At 36.2% G+C, this 23,452-nt stretch overlaps 1 protein-coding gene across 1 annotated transcript in view; it reads left to right on the forward strand.

The window, feature by feature from the left end:
• Positions 1-6,502: 6,502 nt before the first annotated feature.
• rasa2 (RAS p21 protein activator 2) overlaps positions 6,503-23,452 on the forward strand; it is a 66,913-nt gene continuing 49,963 nt past the window's right edge. The window contains exons 1-2 of the mRNA XM_055173367.2: positions 6,503-6,742; positions 22,829-22,952. Of these exons, the coding sequence (XP_055029342.1) occupies positions 6,685-6,742; positions 22,829-22,952 (182 nt within the window). The 5' untranslated portion in view covers positions 6,503-6,684. The remainder of the gene's footprint in view (positions 6,743-22,828; positions 22,953-23,452) is intronic.

Below are 23,452 nucleotides of genomic sequence, written 5' to 3' on the forward strand. Positions count from 1 at the left end.
ATATGTGGGCAAGGCTTTAAACCGGTTCACAGAACGAAAACGAAAACGTTTGATGTTTTGCAACAGAAACGAAACCAGAAACTTTTAAATATATATGTTCCGGAACAGAACTGTTTATTGAAAATAATAGTAACCGGTTAATACCATTATTTTTCTTTCTTTGACAAGATTTCTGTGCAATATGACTTGGTGAAGTTCACTTCCGGTCATCATTGACTCATCAGAGAAATGAGAAGCTTGCCACAGTAAGTAGTTTACTCAAGCCCAAATCTCTAATGCTCAATCATAAGAGGTAAATATTGTAGGCTACCAAGTATCTCAAGATAGGGGTTTTCACACTGCGCTTAACCCTGGGTTATCTTCATTCTAAACCCTGCTTTTAACCCTGGGTTAAGGAGCGTTTCACACCTGTAATTTGAAAGCGGTGTTAGCACCGCTTTTTACCCAGGGTTATGAAACCCTGCTCTGGAGCAGGGTTAGCACCGCATTTGTGGTGTTAACCCCGGATTGTGGTGCCAAACGCATGCAGTGTGAAACGAAGCAGGGTTAGAATGTTATGACCCTAATTAAACACAGTTGAAGTAGCTAATCAAGGCTTGATAATTACAGACAGGTGTGTTGAAACTGGGTTGGAGACTCCTGACCCAGGGTTTAGGAATGCACAGTGTGAAACGTCAAATTATGAATACCCAGGGTTATCTCTTAACCCCTGGTTAAGTTTGAACAGTGTGAAACATGAAAAAAATAACCCAGGATTCCGTTAACCTTGGGTTTAGAATAACCCAGGGTTAACAATTTCAGGTGTGAAAAGCCCTGATGTTTGTTTTTTTTAATACTAATTAGTGGTGTAACGGATCACAGTTGATCCGTGATCCGTACAGATCACGACCCACGGTTCGGCTCGCATGTGGTTCGCGGATTAAAACACAAATTTAAATGGGGTGAAAGTTGATCATTTGCACGTGTTCAAAGGCTTGCAAATGTTAACACTTAAGTGATGTTAAACAATTTAACCACAAAAAGGTGCTCATGCGGTTGAATGTGTCTGGTCCAACTCCAATGAAACGTGATTATCCCTACGCCCTTTAAAGATCAGAACTCTTGATGTATAAACGTGAGAGAGAGTTGCGTAACTGTGTCTCATTCTGTAGTCCATTAAAATACATTTGGCGAATAAAGCAATGAAAAACAACGTAATTTTAAATTTATGTGGAGCGAATCTTTATGCTGCATCTTCTTTCCGAAGCGCCGTTTGGAATTCGTCCTCCGTCTATGTGTGTGCGCGTGTTTAAGTACACTCAACAAATGTAGGCATGTCAGAATAACAGTTATGCCGTTCACATAATGTAGCTTTCTTTAAAGTTTAATGACAAGATAGAGACTTAAGGAAATTATGTAGACTAATAATTTAAGGTTAAAGTCCTAATGATCAGCCTACTTATTTGTATGTCCCACAGTTGACATGGAACGTTATTAAACGGTTCAGGAAAATTTTTTTTTTGTTCTAACCGGTTCAGGAACGTCAATTTTAGAACTGAATCGAAAACCGGAAACGTTAAAATACCTTTTCTGTTCGGAACGAACTAATTGGGAAAAAAATCTGGTTTAAAGCCCTCCATGTGGGCAATTCCATGCAAAAGTCAACCTTATCATAAAAGGAAAGATTTTACCCAAAGGTGTTACTGAGTGCGTTTACATGCACAGTCTTACGCCGATTATGCTTAATAAACTGATAACACGTGGGGTCATGTAAACGCATAAATCGTTTTTCTTTAACTCTTTCACCGCCAGCATTTTTTAAAAAAGTTGCCAGCCAGCGCCAGCGTTTTTCATGGTTTTCACCAAAGTTTAATGCCTTCCAGAAAATGTTCTTCTTCAGATATATAAACATACAATATACCAAATGAAAGAACAGACCCTCTGCTTTCAAACAAAAAAAAAACCGTTTCATCCTACCTTGAGTAGTTCTTTTGTAATCAGCTTTTGAATATGGGTAGGTTTCTGCAAAAACGCCACATTTTGAGCAAAAAGCAGAGATAATTCCATTTTTGTGACGGACTTTTCATAGAGTTCCCATTCAGAGCGATCTTTAAAACAGACACGGACATGCAGCAGCTTGCCATAGGGCAATACTTCCGGGTTGTATAAGTTGCGGAAGTGCGCCACCTGGTGGATAAAAGCGGTATTGCGGAAAGACGGAAAATCTCGTCATTGGCGGGGAAGCGTTTTCTCTTAATTGACGAGATATCTCGTCAATGGCGGGGAAAGAGTTAATCGGGGAAAGCCCATAAACGGCGTAAGCAAAAACCGATCGGCACAGGTAGTTTTTTGCTCATTATGCCGATTTCGCGTGGCGTGTAAACACCTTAACCGGCTTTCTCATGGTTTTGTCCATGTGCACATGTCTTCACGTATGAAAGATAAACGTCACACGAGGAAGTAAGCGCAAAGAAACGCATAAAAGTCTCCGCTCGACTAAAGCAGTTGGCAGAGAAACTGTTAAAATAGCAGCTCATGTTACATTTACAGGTTCTGCAGACACGAGAAGAGATACAACAGTATAGCTTAAGACAGATACGCCGTCGACTTTTTGAACGACTATTGTGTACTATAGGTGGTGACGTCACTGCCTGCGAGAAAACTGATAATTCTGCAAGTCCCATGTAAACGCAGTTGTCTGCATAGGCGGCTTATTGATTTGCATGTAAACGTATGAAAACAGTTTTCTGTAATAAGCAGATTTTTGATAGTTATCCGCTTATACTGTGCATGTAAACGTACTCACTGATATCTCAAATGTAAACATTTGGTGGTACCCAATCTCTGTTAAAGTTTTTAAAGGGGTCATAGCATGAAATTCTGACTTTTTCCATGTTTAAGTGCTATAATTGGGTCTCCACATAGACAGTAAAAGAAATGGACACATCGACCCCATTGGATTCAACAGAGACAAGTGAAGTCAAATAGAAGCCCGCACTTCCTGGGGGCCGGCGTACTGCGCAGACTCAAACTGAGCTTGATGACGTAGATGTCACGTTAGCAACCTGTCTGACAATTGTAAGTCTTCTAAAAGAAATCTGAATCACCTAGAGACAGTAAAAGGAACGTTGTTAAACAATTTTGTCCCGTTGCTTTTATGGACTCTCTATTGGCTTCTCCCTTGACTTTATGCCTCCACGTACACCTGATTCCCTCATAGACAGTAAAAGATTGCCGGCGAGCTTCTCTTCCGGCCATACGGTAATTTCCCTACTGTGCGACAGGGAGTTGCAGGTTATTAGGGCTGCAACCATTCGTCGATAATGAATATCATTGTCGAAGTTGTCGCCAGACATGTTTTTCCGGCCGAGGGAGGCATCTCTCTTCATTACAATCTCTGCCGAGAGTCGCACATGAGCAGAAATGGCAGCGTTCAACGCAGCAGCTGCGCGTACCAAAACATCTGAGCATTTTAGCCTGGATATGGTGAATAAAAAGATTACCTGCATGGTTTGCATAGCAGTCTGCGTTTCACGGCAGCACCTCGGTCATGCTCGAACATTTAAAGAGAAAGCACGTCGGACAGTTGAATGAAACAGAGTTTGACTCACCTCGGTAAGATTTAAAAAACACGGAAGCCAATACGTTTTGTTTTGGATGCACATTGTACATTTTATAAGCGTATTTTCGCTTTAAAATAATTTAAATGTTATGCCCAACTGTGCCACCATGGACCCCTTTCTGCAAAAGAAGCAGACGTACACCCCACAACAGCCACTTGCCCTCACTGAGTATATATATATATAACAGTTTTTTTTTCATTTTCAGAAATCTCGTTTTTTGGTAATGTGCATTTAAATTAATATCCATTCAACTGCAGTTGGTTTGTTTTGATTTAAACCTTCAAACTTAATAATATATATATTAAAATAGCTGAAATACATAACTTCGTTTTGGTAAAATCATAGTAGCTGCAATTATTACAAATGTAAAATTTGTTTTCATTGAATGTAAAAAATTTTCATTGAAGTACCCCCTTCTTTCTTGTTTACTATCATTTTCCACAGAATTAAAGCAATCTCATGCTAAATTTTAGAAAAAAAATAATAATTATTTGATTAGTCGACTAATCGTTTCAATAGTCGGTGACTAGTCGACTATTAAAATAGTCGTTAGTTGCAGCCCTACAGGTTATGATGCAATCGTTAGCCTGTTTTTACAAAAACTGCTTCTACTGGGCCATAACTTAAGATACAAGGTAATGGAACATTTTATATATGTTTTCGTGTTTAAATGCCTCAAATGTAAAGTTATTCGCTGTCAAAGTGACACCAAAATGAATGGGAGTCAATGGAATGCTTACAGCAGGTGGGGGTCCGCTAATCAATGGCGGCGCCCGGGGAAGTTTCAATAAAATATGAAACCCTGCCCCCCTGGGTCTCCAGTGCTTCTATCAACCTAGGTAATTCAGATTTCGCCTGTTTTGTGACGTAGGTAGCAAGCCCAATTACAATACCGCCCCTTAATCTGCACTATCCAACCACGACAATGCCATTTAGTGCAGAGAGAAAAATAATAATGAACCGCCCAATCGCGTTTCAATTTCAACAAACCACCATCAAGGCGATCAGTGTTTGCATTTCCCACACCCCAAAACGGCACATTTTTGCTCGCACCTACAAAGTTGCAATTTTAACATGCTATTAATAATTTATATATATGGTATTAAAAGCTAAAACTTCACATATGGGGACACCAAAGATTAATTTTACATCTTAAAAAAATCTCATAATATGACCCCTTTAAAGCAAATTATTGTCCATAGTAAAGGGCAAATTTCATATCTATCCTGCCCAGATTAACAGAGATATCCTTTGAAGAGCCATCCCTTCTTCATTTGTTTGGTGTTATTGCTTCTGGTTTGTGCATTTTAATTGACAGAATTCCTGCAAAGTATCTCCACAAAGAAATATAAAAAATATTATAAACAGATTGTTTAGTATATTGGCAAATAAATGCATTCTCAGATAATTTATATTTCAATGTTTGAAATTTAAATGTAACATCCATAACACTAGAATTGCTCATGGATTTTGCAGATGCTTTAATGTGGCTTACAGTGGGTACGTTGCTAACTCCGCTGTCGTGGCTGACTTTTTGGTTCCACTCAACGAAACTCAAGATTTCCTCAGGTGGCGCGCAGTGTTGTTGAAAATAATGCTTCTGTTGATTTGTTAATGCCGATATTTTGAGTTTTTATTGATAACACCACCAGAAGAACCATAGGTACCTTCTCGTTTTCAGTCACCACCTTTCATGTTTAACTACTGGCCGTGCGACATTCTTGAAATTGTGAACGAAATTATAATACATTTGAACGAGGACCACGGGAGTTTTACCACCCCCAAAATCTGCTTGAATGGACAAAGAATGTGAAGCAGCCGTATAGCCATGTAGTAGATGGCTTATTAGAATGTGTGTGAAATGTAATATAAATGTAAAACAAAAAAATAGTTATGAAATGAATATTTTTGTTTTTAATCTAAAACTTGTAAAGGAGTTTAGATACGAAACCCTTTGGTCAAAAACAAATGAGATCTTGGAGCCAATCTTGGGGTTACTAGCGATATTCTGAATAAAAAGTGTTATTTGGCGTAATTAGTGGTTTGTTATATATATATATATATATATATATATATATATATATATATATATATATATATATATATATATATATATATATATATATATATATATATATATATATATATATATATATATAAATGACTTTTATATATATGACCCCAAGATTGGCTCCAAGATCTCTCTCTCTCTCTCTCTCTCTCTCTCTCTCTCTCTCTCTCTCTCTCTCTATATATATATATATATATATATATATATATATATATATATATATATATATATATATCTTGGGGTCATATATATAAAAGACTTTTTAGAAGTAGAATATGTAGATGATATGACAGCTTATCCTGAAAGATTCAGGTCAATATCTCAAAAATTAAAAAAGTTGTAGCAAAAAAGTTATAATTGTCATGATTCGGTCACACATTTTCTTGAATTTTAATGGAAAACAGGGGACAAAATAAAATGATGATTTTCGAGTTTCAAACGTCCATTATTTTGTTATTCTTTAAAATATAAACATGATCTTTGTATAATTTAAAAGCTTTTTTTTCAAGCTCTTTCTATCTGAACGACTAGTTTTAGTATTTAACCATTCTGAACATTTTAGCAACATACCTACTTACAGTCCTCCATAATGTATACATTTGATTTCTAGCATAAAAGCTGTTTTTTTATAAATTAAACCATTAAATAAAAAGCTATCTAATTTAAACACTGAAAATTAAAAGCTCATTAAAAATTAAAACTATTTATAAATCACTGGACTGCTCAACAGTTCACCCACACGACGCCTACAATGGCACAAACAGCGTGTTGTGTTTCGTTCAGGGGTCTCATTTGCTTTATCGCTTGCCCTCCACTAGGGCTTCCGTTTGTTTTGACTAAATGATGTTGCCTGTGTGAGTTGATTCACACAAATCCCCGGTCTAGCGTCGCGACCAATCGGGCAATCGCGCTGCGCCGGTGACGCTACGAAGGGCCGTCCATCCGCGCGCCTGCATTCATAAACGGATGTGATAAGTGTTGAATGTACTGTACAGAGACGAAACTTGGACCATGGCGGAAGAAGACGACACGAAAATCCGGATTTTGCAGAGCCTCCGAGGGAAGATCTGTAAGTGCGACTGCTGGATTTCAGTATCTGTGTTTATGTGTGTGTTTGGATGGCTTTGATAGAAAAAGAGACGAATCGAGAATAATCGGGCGCGGGGGAGAAGAGGGGCGCGGTACGAGCACCACAAACACACGTACACATATGAACACACACACATATATACACACGCACACATACGTACTACTAGATAGGTCTCTGGGAAACACGCGTTGTCTGCCAAATTTGCGCATATTTCATGGTTTACTTGTATAGTTTATACGTTTGTTTCATTTTTAGGGTTAAGTCATCTTCAGTTCAGCAGTGACAGATACATTCAGCCGTTGATGCGCGAGTTAGCAGCGGTGCTAACGTGATTAGTAGCCTGATTCCCCCTCATAACAGCTGTATTTATTGACTGGATTTAAGATGGTATGTGTGTGAAAGCTCGTCCTTTATTAACCCGCTTTAAGTAAAGCATCTTTATGTCATTTGAGATAGCCGGTTGTTTGATTCATTCTTACCCGGACTGAGGGTGTGAAACACACGGCGGGATCCTCGCTCAAATTCTGACTAAACTCCGAGCTGGACGGAAGTTGTTGCATCGCTTTAAATGCACGAGCACTGCGACAAATAATTACAATATTTGTAGTTTGCTTTAAATCGATTTTTAAAGGTGTATTACACTATACTAACTATGTTTTAACTGCAATAAGACATCTATAATATGTAATAACTAGTTTTTATTTGAATTGACTTACTTATGTTTATAAAACTATACTATAAACTTGAATTTTACTTAAATGAACTGTGGTAACTTGATATTAGCCACAACTGTTATCAAAATCAGTAATACTTTAATACCATAGTGCTATGATATTGTTTCAAGTACTGTGTAAGTTAAATGTCATTGTACAAGACATATGTAATCATAGAGTATTATACCGTGGTATTACCTTTGCTGTAAAGTTACTGCCACAATACTTTCTTGTAAGGGATGTGACAGATGATTTTGACTATAGGATGAATGGATGTTTTAATGAATAAGATTAACTTAATTCATTTAAACTAAAAGAGACGAACTGGTAACACGGTTAAAGATATTGGTGCTTACGTATATAACGTCTCCAACCCCTCACCCACCCCAAAAAAATTAATGAACTGAAACCTTCTGTGTTGCAAGTAACTTCGTGGTAAATCAAAATGCGATGTTAAGCTCACTGAAAGCATCATATCCACAATATTGCATAATTCCTGTAGTATACGTTGTATAACATCTAATTTTAACTGGAGCACAAAAAAGGATGACACAAAAGAAGTTTGACATCAGAGTTTGTTTGATTTGATTTTCAACAAACGTTTGTTAAAATACTTTTATTTACTATTTCATAACTCAAAGCCATCTAAATAGAATTTTCTGCTTTACTATTGCGTATAACTTTTTATCCACAAAACTGTGTGACTGAGACAGAACGAAAGACATTTCTTTTATCTTGCCACCTGGATCAGGGTAGGGTTTTTATGATTACAGTAACCACTCAATAACCGGGGGTTTGCCACTGTACTGAAACAGCTGTTTACATTAGGGATGTAGGGGTATTTTACTTAGACACGAAAGGACATTTTTTGGAAGTTGGTGGGTAGTTGGGACTTTTGAGGCATTTGGCTGGCTTGAAAATCCCAACCTTAGATCAGGTCATTTCCGATAGCATTAAGTAAAGCGATGATACTGGGAATAATATTGGCGGAAACTTTTGTAGTATTTGTATCGTGCCAAATTGTATTAAAGTTTACATGTAAAACCATATAACAGGTTTATTGTATTTAATCTGACAGGATTAGAGCATTACAAAGCTATCTGTGCAACCCTGTGTCAAGAAATTATGTAAAGTCACATAAATTTGTGAGTCTTTTCCGTGACACTGACGCCTTTTTCTGCTTTTTTGCTTGAACATGTCAAATATATATGTTTACGTGTCATTTTCATGTATTTGTTACTCAACCTATTTTCAGGGTAAGATTTGGTGTTTGCGTTAGGATGTCACTTTAAGTATTGGTTTATACCTTTTTTCACCATTTAAACCATTGTCACATGACGTTAGGGTTAGAGTTGGGTTTGGGTAAGGATGTCATTTTATGTAAATCTAACCCTAAACCGAAGCAACAATGGTAAGAAAATAGGACAAAACAGTTGAGTAACAACAAATACGTGACAATGACACGTAAACAGAAATACGTGACTTTCACGCAAAAAGGCGTAAAAACGTGTTAGTGTCATGGAAAAGACGAATAAGGACGTAATTTCGTGATACTGGGTTGATCTATAATGCAATTACAAAAATACAAGTTTAGCTAATAGCTTATTTACTCATACATGTAACACCTATGTACTACTTCAACAAAAAGATTACTTGTTTTGAAGCTGACATATATTTATTTGATGATAGAAAAACTATTCAAAAATTTTCTTAAAAATTTGTTGTCGAAAATGTCTTTCAAAAGCACAGTTTAAACACTTCGCCCTTTCGCCAACCTAATTAAAATATTTTTAGAGGGTACAGAAGATTGAATTTAAACAAGACTATGAACAGAAACACATCCCATGACATAGATCATGTGCTATTAAATCTTATCTGAGCGTATCTGAATCTCGAATGGGACTGCGTGACAGAGCGATTGATCAATTTTTGAGTCATGTAGTTAAGTCGGTGAGACATGTATTGGGCTTAATACAGTAGTCTTTGGCATTTCATCAGTTTTTATTTTGTAAATGGAAGGACATCGAATTTGTTTGTGTGTCTTGTGATATGTAAATGTTTGAGATCAACTGTTGTGTTTTTGATAATGGCTAGTGCCCATGTGAATGAATGCAAGCCAGTAGCTTTTTCATTCACAAAAGCACACCACAGTTTCAGAATGACTGTTATGTCTGTGCAGTCCATAGTTGAGCCGCGGTGGCTATCGTGTGTAGTGCGTCACGCTGTAGTGATGACTTTGTCCACGTAAGAGCCCTAAACAGGACGTATGTCAACACTGAGCATAACCACAAAACAGCCACAACACACATAAATAAAACATGCAGCTCATGCAGCATTTATTCTGCTGTTGATTTAATAACTACAAGGTGCTGCTAATTCTCACCATCTAGGTTCACTTAAATTTAGCTATGAGTAAAAATATCAGACTAAATTAGTGAGAATTTGATTTGATTTTGATAGCAGATATGATGAAAAATAAGATTTGGCAAACTAAGGGTTTTGTTGTCATAACTTAGACAAAATGTCCATGTAATGAATTGATGCTTGATGTATTAAATCACTTGGTCACCCCAAGAAATTTGTTGTTAAGTTGTTATTATCAGGTTATTCATATCTGGAAAAGTAGCCGTATTTAAGAAAGTGTGCAAATAAAAGGTTTTGCCTTTGTTTTTATTACAATAACTGCATGAGATAATAATTGTAAAAATCGTAACAAAAGCATCTGTATTGCTGTTTGCATGTCTCACTTTGGATGCGAAAAACAATTTAAATTGGGGGTGGGCATTTTTCAGTAATATAATATTCGAATATTAGAGCTCATAAAAAAATTATATTTGAATATTTGTTTATTTAAATTAGGTTAATTAAGAAATTGGTTTTTTATGTTTTTTGTATTTTTCTTTTTCACGGTTTTCACAAAAGGCTTTGTGTGTGTGTGTGTGTATGTGTTTGTTGGATTTAATACTGTTTGATCTTACAGAAATGATAGTATATACCAAATATTATGCCTGAACATAGGGATGTGCGAAAAAAATGACATCTAGATTTTTTCAGACCATTTGACCAATGATTAAATTTTCAATTATTTATACTAATCAACTTAAAATAAAACACAACTACAACAATACTGCAGTATTTTTTATAAGATGCAAGAACATCTGTTTAAAGAAACTAAAGTTCTAATCCAAGTGCACTAAAGGATCAACATGGTATAAATATATAATGAATTCACTTCAGAAAATAGGCATTGTTTAGAAATAATGGTAGCCTTAATGTGAAAACAAGACCTAAAACTCATGTTTAGGCATTTTCATAATGTTTATTTGTATTTGATTGTAGTTTAAGTAAGTACACATTAATAATCTCACATTACATGTTAAACCAAACAATTTAACTATTATTTCTGTTGTTTTAACTATTCATAACATTCTCTTATGATTTGTTTAAAATTTGATTTGATTTTTAATTAATAATTTTGTCAATAATTATAGATATGTATGCTGTGATTGACTTCTTTTTAACATTCTTTAAAATTAATCTGTTCAAATAAGTCATTATTACTACAGTGTTTCCGCTATATACATTCTACCGTGGCGGGCCGCCGCGCATAAAACATCCCCGCCACGCCTGCGGTTGTGGATAGAAGGGATACAGCAAACGAAATCTCGCCAGATGAGCACTGTTTTATCCTAATCCTTCACCCAAACCCAACTCTAAACACAAAATTCACACGATTGTAGGATGTATTTGTATCTTATTTAGCCAGAGCCGCTGTGTTCATCCTAATAATCCTACCTCCAAATCTAATCCTTAACTTTTCGGCATTTGCTGTATCCCTTCTAGACAAAACCCCCGGCGGCAGATCGCAAAATAAAGCTACCGAAATGTCCGACCTGCCAGACTGGCTGTCTTAGAAATAAATTCTTTTCTGGATTCGCGTTCACTCATTTATAAATAAATCTCCTAAAATATCATAATTTCCTCCCTGGGTTTAGTTTCATGCACAAATAGATTTAAATCAACAGATGATGATTAGGCTACGTCACTGTTTTGAGAAATAACAATAAAATAAATAAGCCTACACGAAATATGTTACACTTAAATAATTATTAAATTGACAAAACGAATAAAAAAGTATTTGAGTTTGTTCTTTTTTTGTGACGCTCTAAAACCAAAGCAGCAGATTGAAGGCACGTCATGTTATTAATTATTTTAAATAAGCACAAGGTTTTCTCCTTATTGTGAGTTTACACAAATACAAATTCATAATTTGAAGTTTCGACTGTTGTTTTACTTTTATCTTTATGACTATAACTTTAGGGTAATTTAAGGTGCAAGGTCATCACGCGTATTATGTTCACCGGCGCATCTACACGGACGCAGCGCAGGGCTGCGAGAAAAGACATGATTAAACTTTCGATTTAACATATTAGGAGTTTTTTGGACATTCATTTGTGATCACTGTACTCATATAATCAACTTATCAGGCCATTAAGTTATTCAGAATATAGACTATAAGCGCAGCGCGCTGCTGACCGCTCAGCTGTCAATCTTCCGTTCTTCTACACTCACATTAAGTTTCATATTAAATGATAAGATATTTGTCCAAAAACAAAAGGCTAAATACTGAATACTACTCATATGCGCCTGCAAGACATTAATAGTCGAATCTGTTTGTAAGGAAACTTACATTATTCCCGTGGGAAGAGAAGAACGTTGGTAATAAAAACTTGAGGCAGACTGTGAATCTGTTGTATCTGTTTTCAGACGAAACGGCAGGGTCGGGGTACCTGTGGGTGAACCGCATAATATTGGATAACGGGTGTAATAATAGGCTATTCACGTGTCATTTGCGTTGTAGATGCAGGTCGGGACTCAATAGACAAGAGTAAAATTCGGGTCTAACATCCAAGACCAAAATTCGACTCGTTTTTAAATGGCCCGTGCTTATTTGTGTTTAAGCTCTGTCTGAAGACCATTAAAGGTTTCTATTTAACTGCGCGATTTGCAGTGTGACCTGGTCGGGGTCTTTATGTCAAACGGGTCGGGTGTGAAATAAAATTGCTGCTCATGTCGGATAACTGGTCGGGTGTTCGGTCAATCACAGCGGTGCGGATTATCAAACAGGACTGTGCGTGACTTTGCAACAGCTCTGTAACGCTAAACACGAGCATGAACTTGCAATGCACACTACATTAAAACGACAATGAAATATCCCAACTACGTAGCTATATAACGTATTTTTAAGAAAATATGGTTTAGATCAAACATAGAAAAGCAATATGCTATAAATATAAGGAAAAGTAAATGACAGCATGAAAATGATAAAAAAATACATGTTAGTTTACTGTAACCTATATTCTACATAAAAAAAATGTACATTTATAATCATCATGGGCGCCCCCTGCCGCCACAGCTGGAAAAAATCCTAGAGGAAACACTGTACTAGTTTGCGAACCATACATTTCTGGTCACGCTGTTCACCTTGCCAACAAGGACATTGCAAACTTTTTGTATAGGCTGTTTACTGTATTGTTTGCTTGGACTGTTGCATTTCATTCAGATGAGCACTCTTTGTGCAGACACAGAGCATCATCTGCATTGAAAAATTGCAGTCAGCGCAGACATGTTTCATATGCAGCTATAATTAAACAGGTTGAGGTCATGGTTTCAGTCATTTGTACCTTTGTTTGTTGCTTTTGAGGAAAAGAGCTGAGGGACAGAGCGTGAACGCAGAAGGGAGAGTGAGATCCGGGCGGCTGCCGTTTAATTTTCAATGCAGAATAACCCTGCTGTGTAATCAGATGATGTCTGCACTGTTTCACAGTGACTGTAACAAACTTCCATTGAAAATCTTGATTCCATGATTTTACTCAAATTAAAAAAATCTGGAAAATCGCCCTTCCCGAACCCCAACCACAAGGGAAGTTTAAAGTTTGAGGACTTGACATAAAGTACGCTATCATCATGTAAACAGACCCTAAGAACAAGTGAGAGCCCGAGGTGAACGAAAAAAAAAAGATAGGCTACAGAATATCTTCTTTATGTTCATTTTTTCTTATGATCATGATTGCAGATCGAATATTCGCCCATTCGTGCGCATCCCTAGTTTGAATCAATTCTATTTTACTTTACACAACCAAAAAAGTGTAAAACATTTGTAATCTGTTCACCAAAAATAAATGCAGAAAAGTCAGCAGAATACATCTAGACATGCTCATGTGTGAAACTCGTCTCACGCTGTGCTACCAACATAAACAACACATCAACATTGTGGAGGGTGACAAGAGATGTACTGTTACTTTTCAAAGTGATCAGACTTCACACAGTTACATTAAAAGGGGAGACCCAAGCCATCTAACATCACCTGCTGACGTAGTTGCCAGTGTACATACGCAGAATACGCTGGCAAGGTATTTGTGCAGTTATACGGGCTGTTATAAGTATTGTTTACAATGTTTGCATATTGACTTAAGTAAAAAAAGTGGAAAAAGAAACATTGGTAACTACGTCAGCAGGTGACGTCAGCAGCATTTGCAGCCCAGTCTCACGAAATTTCGTATCTATAGTCATGTAATTTTTTTCTTTTTTGTGATACTGTCACAAATTTCTGGGTTTTTCGTGATTGTATCACAAATTTCTTTTTATGTGTCATTGTCACGTATTGGTTAACTGTTTTGTCCAATTGTCGTACTATTGTCGCTTCGGTTTAGGGTTAGATTTACATAAAATGACATCCTTACCCAAACCCAATTATAACCCTAACGTCAGATGACAATGGTTTAAAAATCAGAAAATAAATCAGAAAAAATTGTATAAACAATACTTAAAGTGACATCCTAACGAAAACACCAAATCTAACCCTAAACCGAAGGGACAATGGTTTGAAAATAGGAGAAATCAGTTGAGTAACCAACACGTGACAATGACACATAAACAGAAATTTGTAATACGATCACGAAAAAACACGGAAATTTGTGACAGGGTCACGAAGGGAAAATTTGGTGACTGTGGGTACATAGGTTCGTGAGACTGGGTAGCAGAGCGCCATAGTCTGCTCATGAACGCGCACTGAACAAAACGAGAACAACAAATCGTTGAATAAAATAGTTTGTTTTGTTTTCTTTGCGCACAAAAGTGTTCTCGTTGCTTAATAATATTATTGAACTACTGATGGAACATGAACCTTTTTTGGCGATGTCTTTCATTCTTTTCTGGGGAAAAGTAAATGGGACATACAGAAGCCTCTCGTTTTCATCAAAAATATCTAAAAATGTGTTCTCAAGACAATCAAAGGACTTGGTGGTTTAGAAGTAATATTCATTTTGGGGTGAACTAACCCTTTAACAACCTGTGGTTACGTTTCAATGTTGTTCGCCATACATCAGATTAAGATGCATTTAATTTTCTGCATTTGTAAAAGTAGAAATGGTTTCTTAAACATTTATGGTTTTAAAGATATTTTGAAACCTACCCTAAACCCAACCACTTACAAAACATATACAACGTATTTATTGCTTAAATTGAACAATTAAAAACAGTATAATAAAAGTATTACAAACAACTTGCATTGCAAAACGAAACCATACAATAACTTTATATGAAGAACTCAGTTAACACAACGCACACAGTCAGATCTTATCAGAGCATGGCGAAATCGGTCACGAAAGCCAATAACATTTCCCATTGCAAGCTGACGTAATGATGCAATCGGCCTCGAGACGCATAGAAGCCAAGCTATTTCACAATCAAAGACGACATATCGCTTTTTCTGGCAGTGTACACCGGATCTGCGATTTTCAGCAGATAGTGATCACTTTTGCATCTTTTCCTCATATATATATCGATTGTTTGACCGTTGTACACTTGGAGTACTTAAACACTTTTTTTTACACTTTTGTGTGCTTTGTTTTATATTATATAATAAATAAATAAATAGGTACCTTATTTTTTCAAAATGCCTGAATAGTGTAATGTGTAATTTATAAATGCAATTTATCCTTTTTAAATCATATACCATCACATGTCATCATTGCAAAGTTATATCCCAAATATAATTCCATACCCTTTGAAAAGTTTCACCTGTTGCCGGTAAAGACGCTAATTTAGTAAACGCATCTTTGTGTCGTATTTGGAGGAATGGACAAGCGACCAAAACAATTGTATGGGTTGGTGGATATGTTGATCTTTTATCTGAAAAGTGTAGCATTAAGCGTACCCTCATGGATTAAAAGGCTTTGTTTGTCACTCATACCTGATGTTATCTTGTTTTCTTTTCCCTTTATTTTTGTGCACAAACAGACACATTTACATGTGGTCACCAGCACCGGTGCAGGTGTGTCTGCAGATATACAAACAGCAGGAGGAAATGTTTTGATGTTTTGATGTGCTAGAGAACCGTGAGGCATTTAATAGTACGTTAAGAGCAGCCAGTGAAGAGGAACTGCCTCAATGACAACCATCTTACAACACTCTTACCACTTCATACTGGCCACAGTGTTCCTGCGTCAAACAATTTCAACGCCCTTATTAGATCATATATATAATACTTCAGAAAGATAGTCTGTTATATTTAAACAGTTGTTGAACTAGTTGTTGTTGTTTGGTGTTGTGGGTATGTCCTTTCACACTTCGTTACTCTGCATTTCTGCTGTCTAAAAGGTAGCAAACATACTAAGGTTGATTGTTAAAAGCTTGTGACTGTCACTCATTGACTCATAACCTTTTGACCACATGTTCGCTCTTTTTTCTTTTTATAATTCTTTCTTTACAACGTTTAACTGCTTAAGTAGCAACAGTAATTTTGAGCAAACTATCCACACACATATCGGGAAGCGTACAGGTTTATTACTTGATGCTTTTCATGTGTCTCATATGACTATGGCTATGTTGCTATTTTCCAAATAGGAGGAATAATGGACATCCTTTTGCACCTAATATACTATGATAAATCTGACAAAAATATTAGTTGAGAAGAAAAAGAAAAGGCCTTAATCTAAAATAAATGCTTTTTCCTCTATTCATTGAATACCAGAATCACCTGCTGCATTTGTATGCTTAATACATTCAGACTATTGATGTTAACAATTAATCAATTAATTGTCGATAAGAATTAAATCGATAAAACCTAACAATTGTCGAAAAAGCAAGCACGTGTGTGCGGCGCCTGCGCAAACACATACAGCCGGTGAAAAAAATGAAACAAGTGCGCAGAAGTTAAACTAGAATGTAAACTGAAATGACTGACGTTACACTCTGAATGCCCGCAACATATATCATTAATCGTCATTATTGACTAGCTGAGGTGCGTTTTTCTTATGGAAGGTTGAAATCTTCATAATATAAGCATTTTAGCTGAAAGTACGCCGCAGGTCTGAGTTGAGGTGAAGATGTACTTCTTGGATGTAATTACAACAAATGGTGTATCAACGACTCGGAAAGCGAGGTGAACTAGAAAAATATCACTTGATGATAATAAAACGTTTGTTTGTCATGGACTTTCATCCGACTGTACAGAGTGTCCATGTGAGGCGGAGTTATACACTGTTCTCTAAATTGATGATTTTATGAGAATACCAACTACATTGACTCATTTTACAATCCCATTAGCATGTTATTTAGACTAAATAAAATATTTTAATTCGCGTGAGGAAGCTGGCGTTTCTACGCACACTTTTGTGTCATTGGCTATATGCCACTGCAGTAAAGGCTTATTGCACTATTGCAGTTAACGTTTATTCGATTGGTTGATCGTTAATTTAAATGATCATCGAATGTGGGAAATTGCATAAATTGGCATCCCTAAGACCCTACTGCTAATAATATTGTATGTCCCAAAATGCAGTTTTATACTTTACACATGTAAATCCATTCTGCTCACTTCAAAGATTTTGACAAAAAAATATAAACACAGAAACCCAGGTAACATCTGAGCATGCCTACGGGAAACATAATACTCTATCCCATAATGCACTATGCCCAATGATTTTACACAAATATGGATTAAAATGGCAAAATAAATTAGTGATTTTGTACATTCAGTCAAAAACAGCACTGACTGAACAAAGTTATCATCAGTAATTGGCTGTCTTATGGCGCTTTTCCATTGCATAGTACCCCACGGTTTGGTTTAGTTTGGGTCGGGTCAGCTTACTTTTGGGAGCATTTCCATTGGGTGCAGTACGTAGTACCCGATACTTTTTTTCGTACCACCTCGGTTGGGGTTCCAAGCGACCCGAGCTGATACCAAACGTGACGCGAAAACACTGTAGATCACTGACGCCGCGGGTGTTTGTACAGAAACTGTCATGTGAGACAGAGGTATAGTGATAAACGCGATGTGCAAACATCTGTTTTTGGTGGTCAATTTTAATTTTGTGGCGGGCTGATAAATAAATAAATGAATGGGAATGTACAACGACGCTCTCACTTGTATGATGTCACAGCAGGCAGCGCAAATATAACAACACGCCTATAATCCCTCCCACTGCGAAGTGATACTAAACTCAATGGAAAAGCTAACCAAGCCAAAGTGAGGTGAGCTGACCCGACCCAAACTAAACTAAACCGTGGGGTACTATGCAATGGAAAAGCGCCATTAGGGATGCTCCGATCGATCGGCCGCAGATCAATATCGGTCAATCATCGCATTAAATGACTCGATCGGTACTCGCTAAATTTGCCGATCTCATGAACCGATCTTTCTGTTTGCTTTATTTATCATAGGGATCCTGAATGCAGGTGCAATTGGAGACCATTTTTTACACAATACAAGCATTTTAACAACCTGTTGCTCATGTGCGACCTGCAAATTTGGATTTATCTCTGCCTTTACAGAGAGATATGTGTATTTTCTATTAGGACGTGCTTCGATCCTAACATGCAGCACGACACGCCTCACATCCTCATCACACAGCGTATACAACATATATCTATTGCTGACATTGCATCTTCATTGTTCTTCAACTAGTTATAGTTTATGGGTTATTTGAAAGTAAATAAACGACTGACCAATTAAAATCAAGTATTCCCAAGAGCTGATTTAATAGTAATAATTTAATACTAATTTAATTTAATAGGAACTAAGCAAAGTTAAATTATGTTGAGTTTGGCAATATAAGGGGGTAAAAATGAAGAGTTTTGTTGCAAAACGAGATAACTTAGTTTTTTTAATTTTTCAGAAATCTCGTTTTTTGGTTGTGCATTCCAATTAATATCAATGCAACTGCAGTTGGTTTGTTTTGATTTGAACCTTCATACCTTAAAAATACAGCTAAGTAGCACCATAAAACAAAATAATAACATGATAACATAATAATAAACATATTTTGACAAAAATGTAAAAAAATGGATTTATCTCGTTTTGCAACGAAACTCTTCAAATGTCAAAGTAAGTGGTGATCGGAGACTGTGTGCCATTCAGCACAAGAGAGCTTAGTCCACACCTCACCTCAAAAGTCGCTTTAGTTTTTTTACAGTCTGTGGCACTGGGATTAGACATTAATAGTTCTTTAAAGAGCTGAAGTAGATTGACTGTGTCACCTCTCATGCCCCTAACAAGATGTTGTGCTTACATAGCCAACACTGAACCAGCTGCTGTGTCCAATAGCCTCTGCGTTTACTGTCTCAGCCATCTATACATCATAAACACTTTTCAATAGTCATGTGGTATGTAATCCACAATGAATGTATTTTGCACAAAAAAATGAATGGATATTGATTCAGACAATTTCAGTCAGTGGTCAGTCATTGTGTTTTTGCTTAAAATGCATCTAAATGGGTTTCATGTCAAAATATTTATTCAGTATCAATATTTGATTGATGTATTTTTTAATCTCTACTTTTGTTTTTATTATTGTTTTATTAGCCATTATTACTTTTATTATTATTATTATTATTATATGTTAATAGTCAAAAATGTAATCTTATTTAATTAAAACAATAATGAAACTTGAGAGTTGTATAGTAGATCATATGCAAGGCTAGGTTTGGGGAATCTGTTTAATTATGTAAAATCACTTTTACAAGGTGTTTGGACATAAATGTGTGTTGGCAGTGTGTGAACACAGCAACCCTACAATGAAACTCCTCCTTTTTTAAACTCCATTAAACCAAAGCAGTCTTATTAAACATGCTGTTTTGATTTGATGTCACACTAACAAAGCCCCACCCATGCACTGACTGACTGACTGGTTAATTTTACCCAAAAGCTTTTCTAAATGTGTTTGTTAGCACGTGTAAAGAATATGGGTGTAACAGAACATCGATTATATTTCTAACAATACGTTGCATCAATGCCACACGTAAAATGTCGATAAGAGATATCTCTCCACATCCTCATTCATTGACGTAACGTCCATATGCATTTACGCCAAAGTGAGCATTTTCATTTATTTTCATCTGCTAGTGTCAGCAAATGAATGAGATGCAGCAACAAAGCTGTTGTAGCAGCAAAAAAAAAAAAAACGCAGCAAAAGAGACAGAAGATGAGCATGTGTTTATCATTGCAGGTGATATTGTAAAATGCAAAATGCAAAATGCAGTTTTTATTTCTCCTTAACATGTTGGATTTATTTAATAAGAGAAATCTCTCAAAAAAGATAACTGCAGCACTGGTTTGACTATTAGTTCTGAAGTTTAGTGACAGATCAAGTGTAACAGCTTTATTTTTTATATTAATTTAATTTTTTCCTCAGTGATTGTCACTATCGCACACTTAGGCACAATATACTAAAAGACTTTGGCTCTTGCAATCATAAGCTTGATTTTATGTGACATTTTGCCCCTCATTATTTTATTTTTCTTCATTAAAAAAAAGTGTATTTTTGTTAATTTGTTATTGGGACACTAATTGTGGCATTTTCAAAGAGTTTCATTAAACATTCATGTTATATATTTTGGTTGCATTTGTAAGTTATTCAAAATATAACTGCTTAACTAGGCACGTAATAATTTTTTTATAAATTAATCGAACCAAATTGCAATTTGGCAAACTGTCGGTGTATGAATGAGTGAGTGAATGGAAGGCAACTTGTAAAGCACATGGTGGCCATATAAATGCAGTCCTTTTACCATTACATCTTGTAAAAATGGGCTAATATGTGCCATTTTATATATTGTAAAATGTGCTAAACAGAAATGCAAGTACGACATGCTTTCTTTCGCTACACAGATTATAAAATTTGCACGATTATTTAACATAAAACCACGTGAAGGCCAGAGTACTCCCATACCAGTTTTGTAAAAAATATTCCAAGGTTTCTTCAATGTTCTGGGGCTAAAGATTAATGTGTTTTTATTATAAAAATATTATAAATTATATTAATTTTTCCTAACCTGTTTGTTTGTCTCTCTCTGTGTATGTGTATGTAAGAATATGAGGGCATGTATGTGTTTTCTGTCTGCATGTGTGTGTGTGTGTGTGTGTGTGTGTGTCTGAATGTGTGTGTGTATTTCAACAGATCTGTGTATCTTGTTTGTTCAGGATTTACGGTTGCGGTTTGCGTTTACTTCCGTTGCTAAGCATGTAGTACTACACACTTACTTGTCTTAATCACACCTGTGTGTGTGTGTGTGTGTGTGTGTGTGTGTGTGTGTGTGTGTGTGTGTGTGTGAGCAGAAGGGTTAACTGTAGGGCATTGCCTCCTATCACGACTCCCTGTGGCAATGTGCATTTGGGAGTTTAGTTTCCTCTGCGTTTTATCTGTGTGGCATTATTTGTTACGCAGTGTTGCATGTGCTGTTGTTTTCTGAATGGTTCAAGGGAAGAAGTGTGTGTATGTGTGCGTGCCGGAAACAGGAGACTGTGTTATCGCTATAGGTGTATGTTGCAAATTTCTTTGTGCATTCACAAAGCCAATACCAGATTATTATCTTGAATAAATGGATCTCTTGTACGTATAATTTTAGGGCAAATATTTGGTCATCTAACTAAATATTACGGGTTACAAAAGTTTTGTATATTTTTGGCATATTTTTCCTCCAAATTGTCATTACTGTAATTAGGGCTGTGCAAAAATATCGATAACTATCGTGATAATTTTTCACGATAGTGTATCGATATTTCAATATCTACTATCGATATTTTTACAAATCCGTCTGTTTGCGTAAAACGACCTCCTCCGCTGCTGCTGTAGCTGTCGCTGTCCAGTTGTCTGTCATATACGGCCATTCGGCCAATGTCTCAGAAGTTAGCGGGAGTGAGAAAATGGCAGAAAATGTAAAACCACCTGCAGCTTTCGAAGCCGATGTCTGGAAGCCCTTTGGCTTTAAAAAAAGTTTTTAATTTTTGCTTAAAAAGGAAAAGTATTGCAATGTATTGAAACATGCAACATATTGTATTGTATCGTGATACATTGCATCATCATGACCCATGCACCGTGATATTTATCGTATTATGAGGCCCTTGCCAATACCCAGCCCTAACTGTAATGTAAAAATCCTATTCTCATTACCGTAATATAGTAACAATCTTTAAACATCCTGTAGACACAATGATTTATTTTGAATCAATTTTAAACTCTTTATTTCTTAAAGCAAAACATACAATTGAAGTGAATTTGACTCTGCTCATGCATTTCTCTTGAGTTTGTACATATTTAAGCTGTTATGTAATACAAATCCATTGCTTGAAAAAGTAAAAAAAAAGAATAAGTCTATAAGGTTGCTTGTTCATTTTTATGAATTATTCTTGTCTTCTGGAGCTGTGTCATCGTGATAAGGTTTGATGTGGTCAGAATTCGTCACAGAATTAAGCCTAGATCTGCCCCCTGACACATTAATATGTGGTCGTGTATCTGCGAGTGTCTAAATTTGATCTTTTGAATCAGCGCTCTTCTGGAAGCCCTGGTGCATGCTGGGAGGAAGTTAATGCTTCTCATCTGAAACCACATCTGACTTGAGCTCCACGTACATCAGCCACATCCTCCTCCAGCCTCTGCATGACCACAGTGCTCCTGCAAGCTTGTGTGTGTGTGCACGATAGTGTGTGTTAGTGACTGTACATTGACAACCACACAACTGACAAACCCCTAATCCAATTGTGTGTAATGTTCAGCATAATTAATATCCTCTGCAAGTAAAATGATGGTATGAGCAAAAAAGCGCTTGTGTGTGCGTGTTCGGCTATAACTGACTGTATAATAATTAAACTTAACTTTATTATGTCTAAAAGAAGCCTTTACTAATAAAGTTAAAAATTTTATTTTGTATTTTATTTTAAAAGTTTTGTATGTGCACAGGTTTAGCACAGGAAAATGTCCTAATATGGTGCATGTGGCAGAAAGCCATGCATGAGTTGGTTTTTGGTGCACGAGTAGTCGACCCCTTGTTTACGTGTGTCCTCTCTCGACAGGCGAAGCGAAGAATCTGGGTCCGAGCTCAGGGCCGAACCGTCTTCGTGACCTCTGCACATTTTGTACCATCAGTCTGGATCAGGAGGAAGTGTACCGCACTAAAGTCTACGAGAAAAGCGTCAGGTGAGGCGACACGCACACTGGTCCATATAAGCACGAACGCATCGCTTGACATGCAAAGCTTTATGCTGATGATGATGATGTTTATCTCTGTACAGCAATTCTCATATGTGTGGTTTCTATGTTGAATTACTGTAATGTACATGTCAAATGGCCTATATTTGCCTTCCTGCTTCTCATTTATACAAATAACATACTCTAAAGGGCAACCAAAAGAAAATACTGAGTAAAAATAAAATATTATAAGTAGGGCTGTAAGCCTGCAACTAACGATTATTTTCATAATCGTTTAATCAGGCGATTGTTTTTGCGATTAATCGAATAAAAACTAGGATTAATTGTGATTAATCGAATACAAAATAAAAGTTAATTTTCGCATAATATATATGTGTATGCTGTGTCTAATTATTATGTAAATTTAAACACACACACATACATATATACCTTTCAGAATATTTTATTTATATATACTTTTTAAAAATGTATATATAATATAGAATATA

The sequence above is a fragment of the Misgurnus anguillicaudatus genome, chromosome 15 (genome assembly GCF_027580225.2).
Source record: "Misgurnus anguillicaudatus chromosome 15, ASM2758022v2, whole genome shotgun sequence".
Taxonomy (NCBI): Eukaryota; Metazoa; Chordata; class Actinopteri; order Cypriniformes; family Cobitidae; genus Misgurnus; species Misgurnus anguillicaudatus.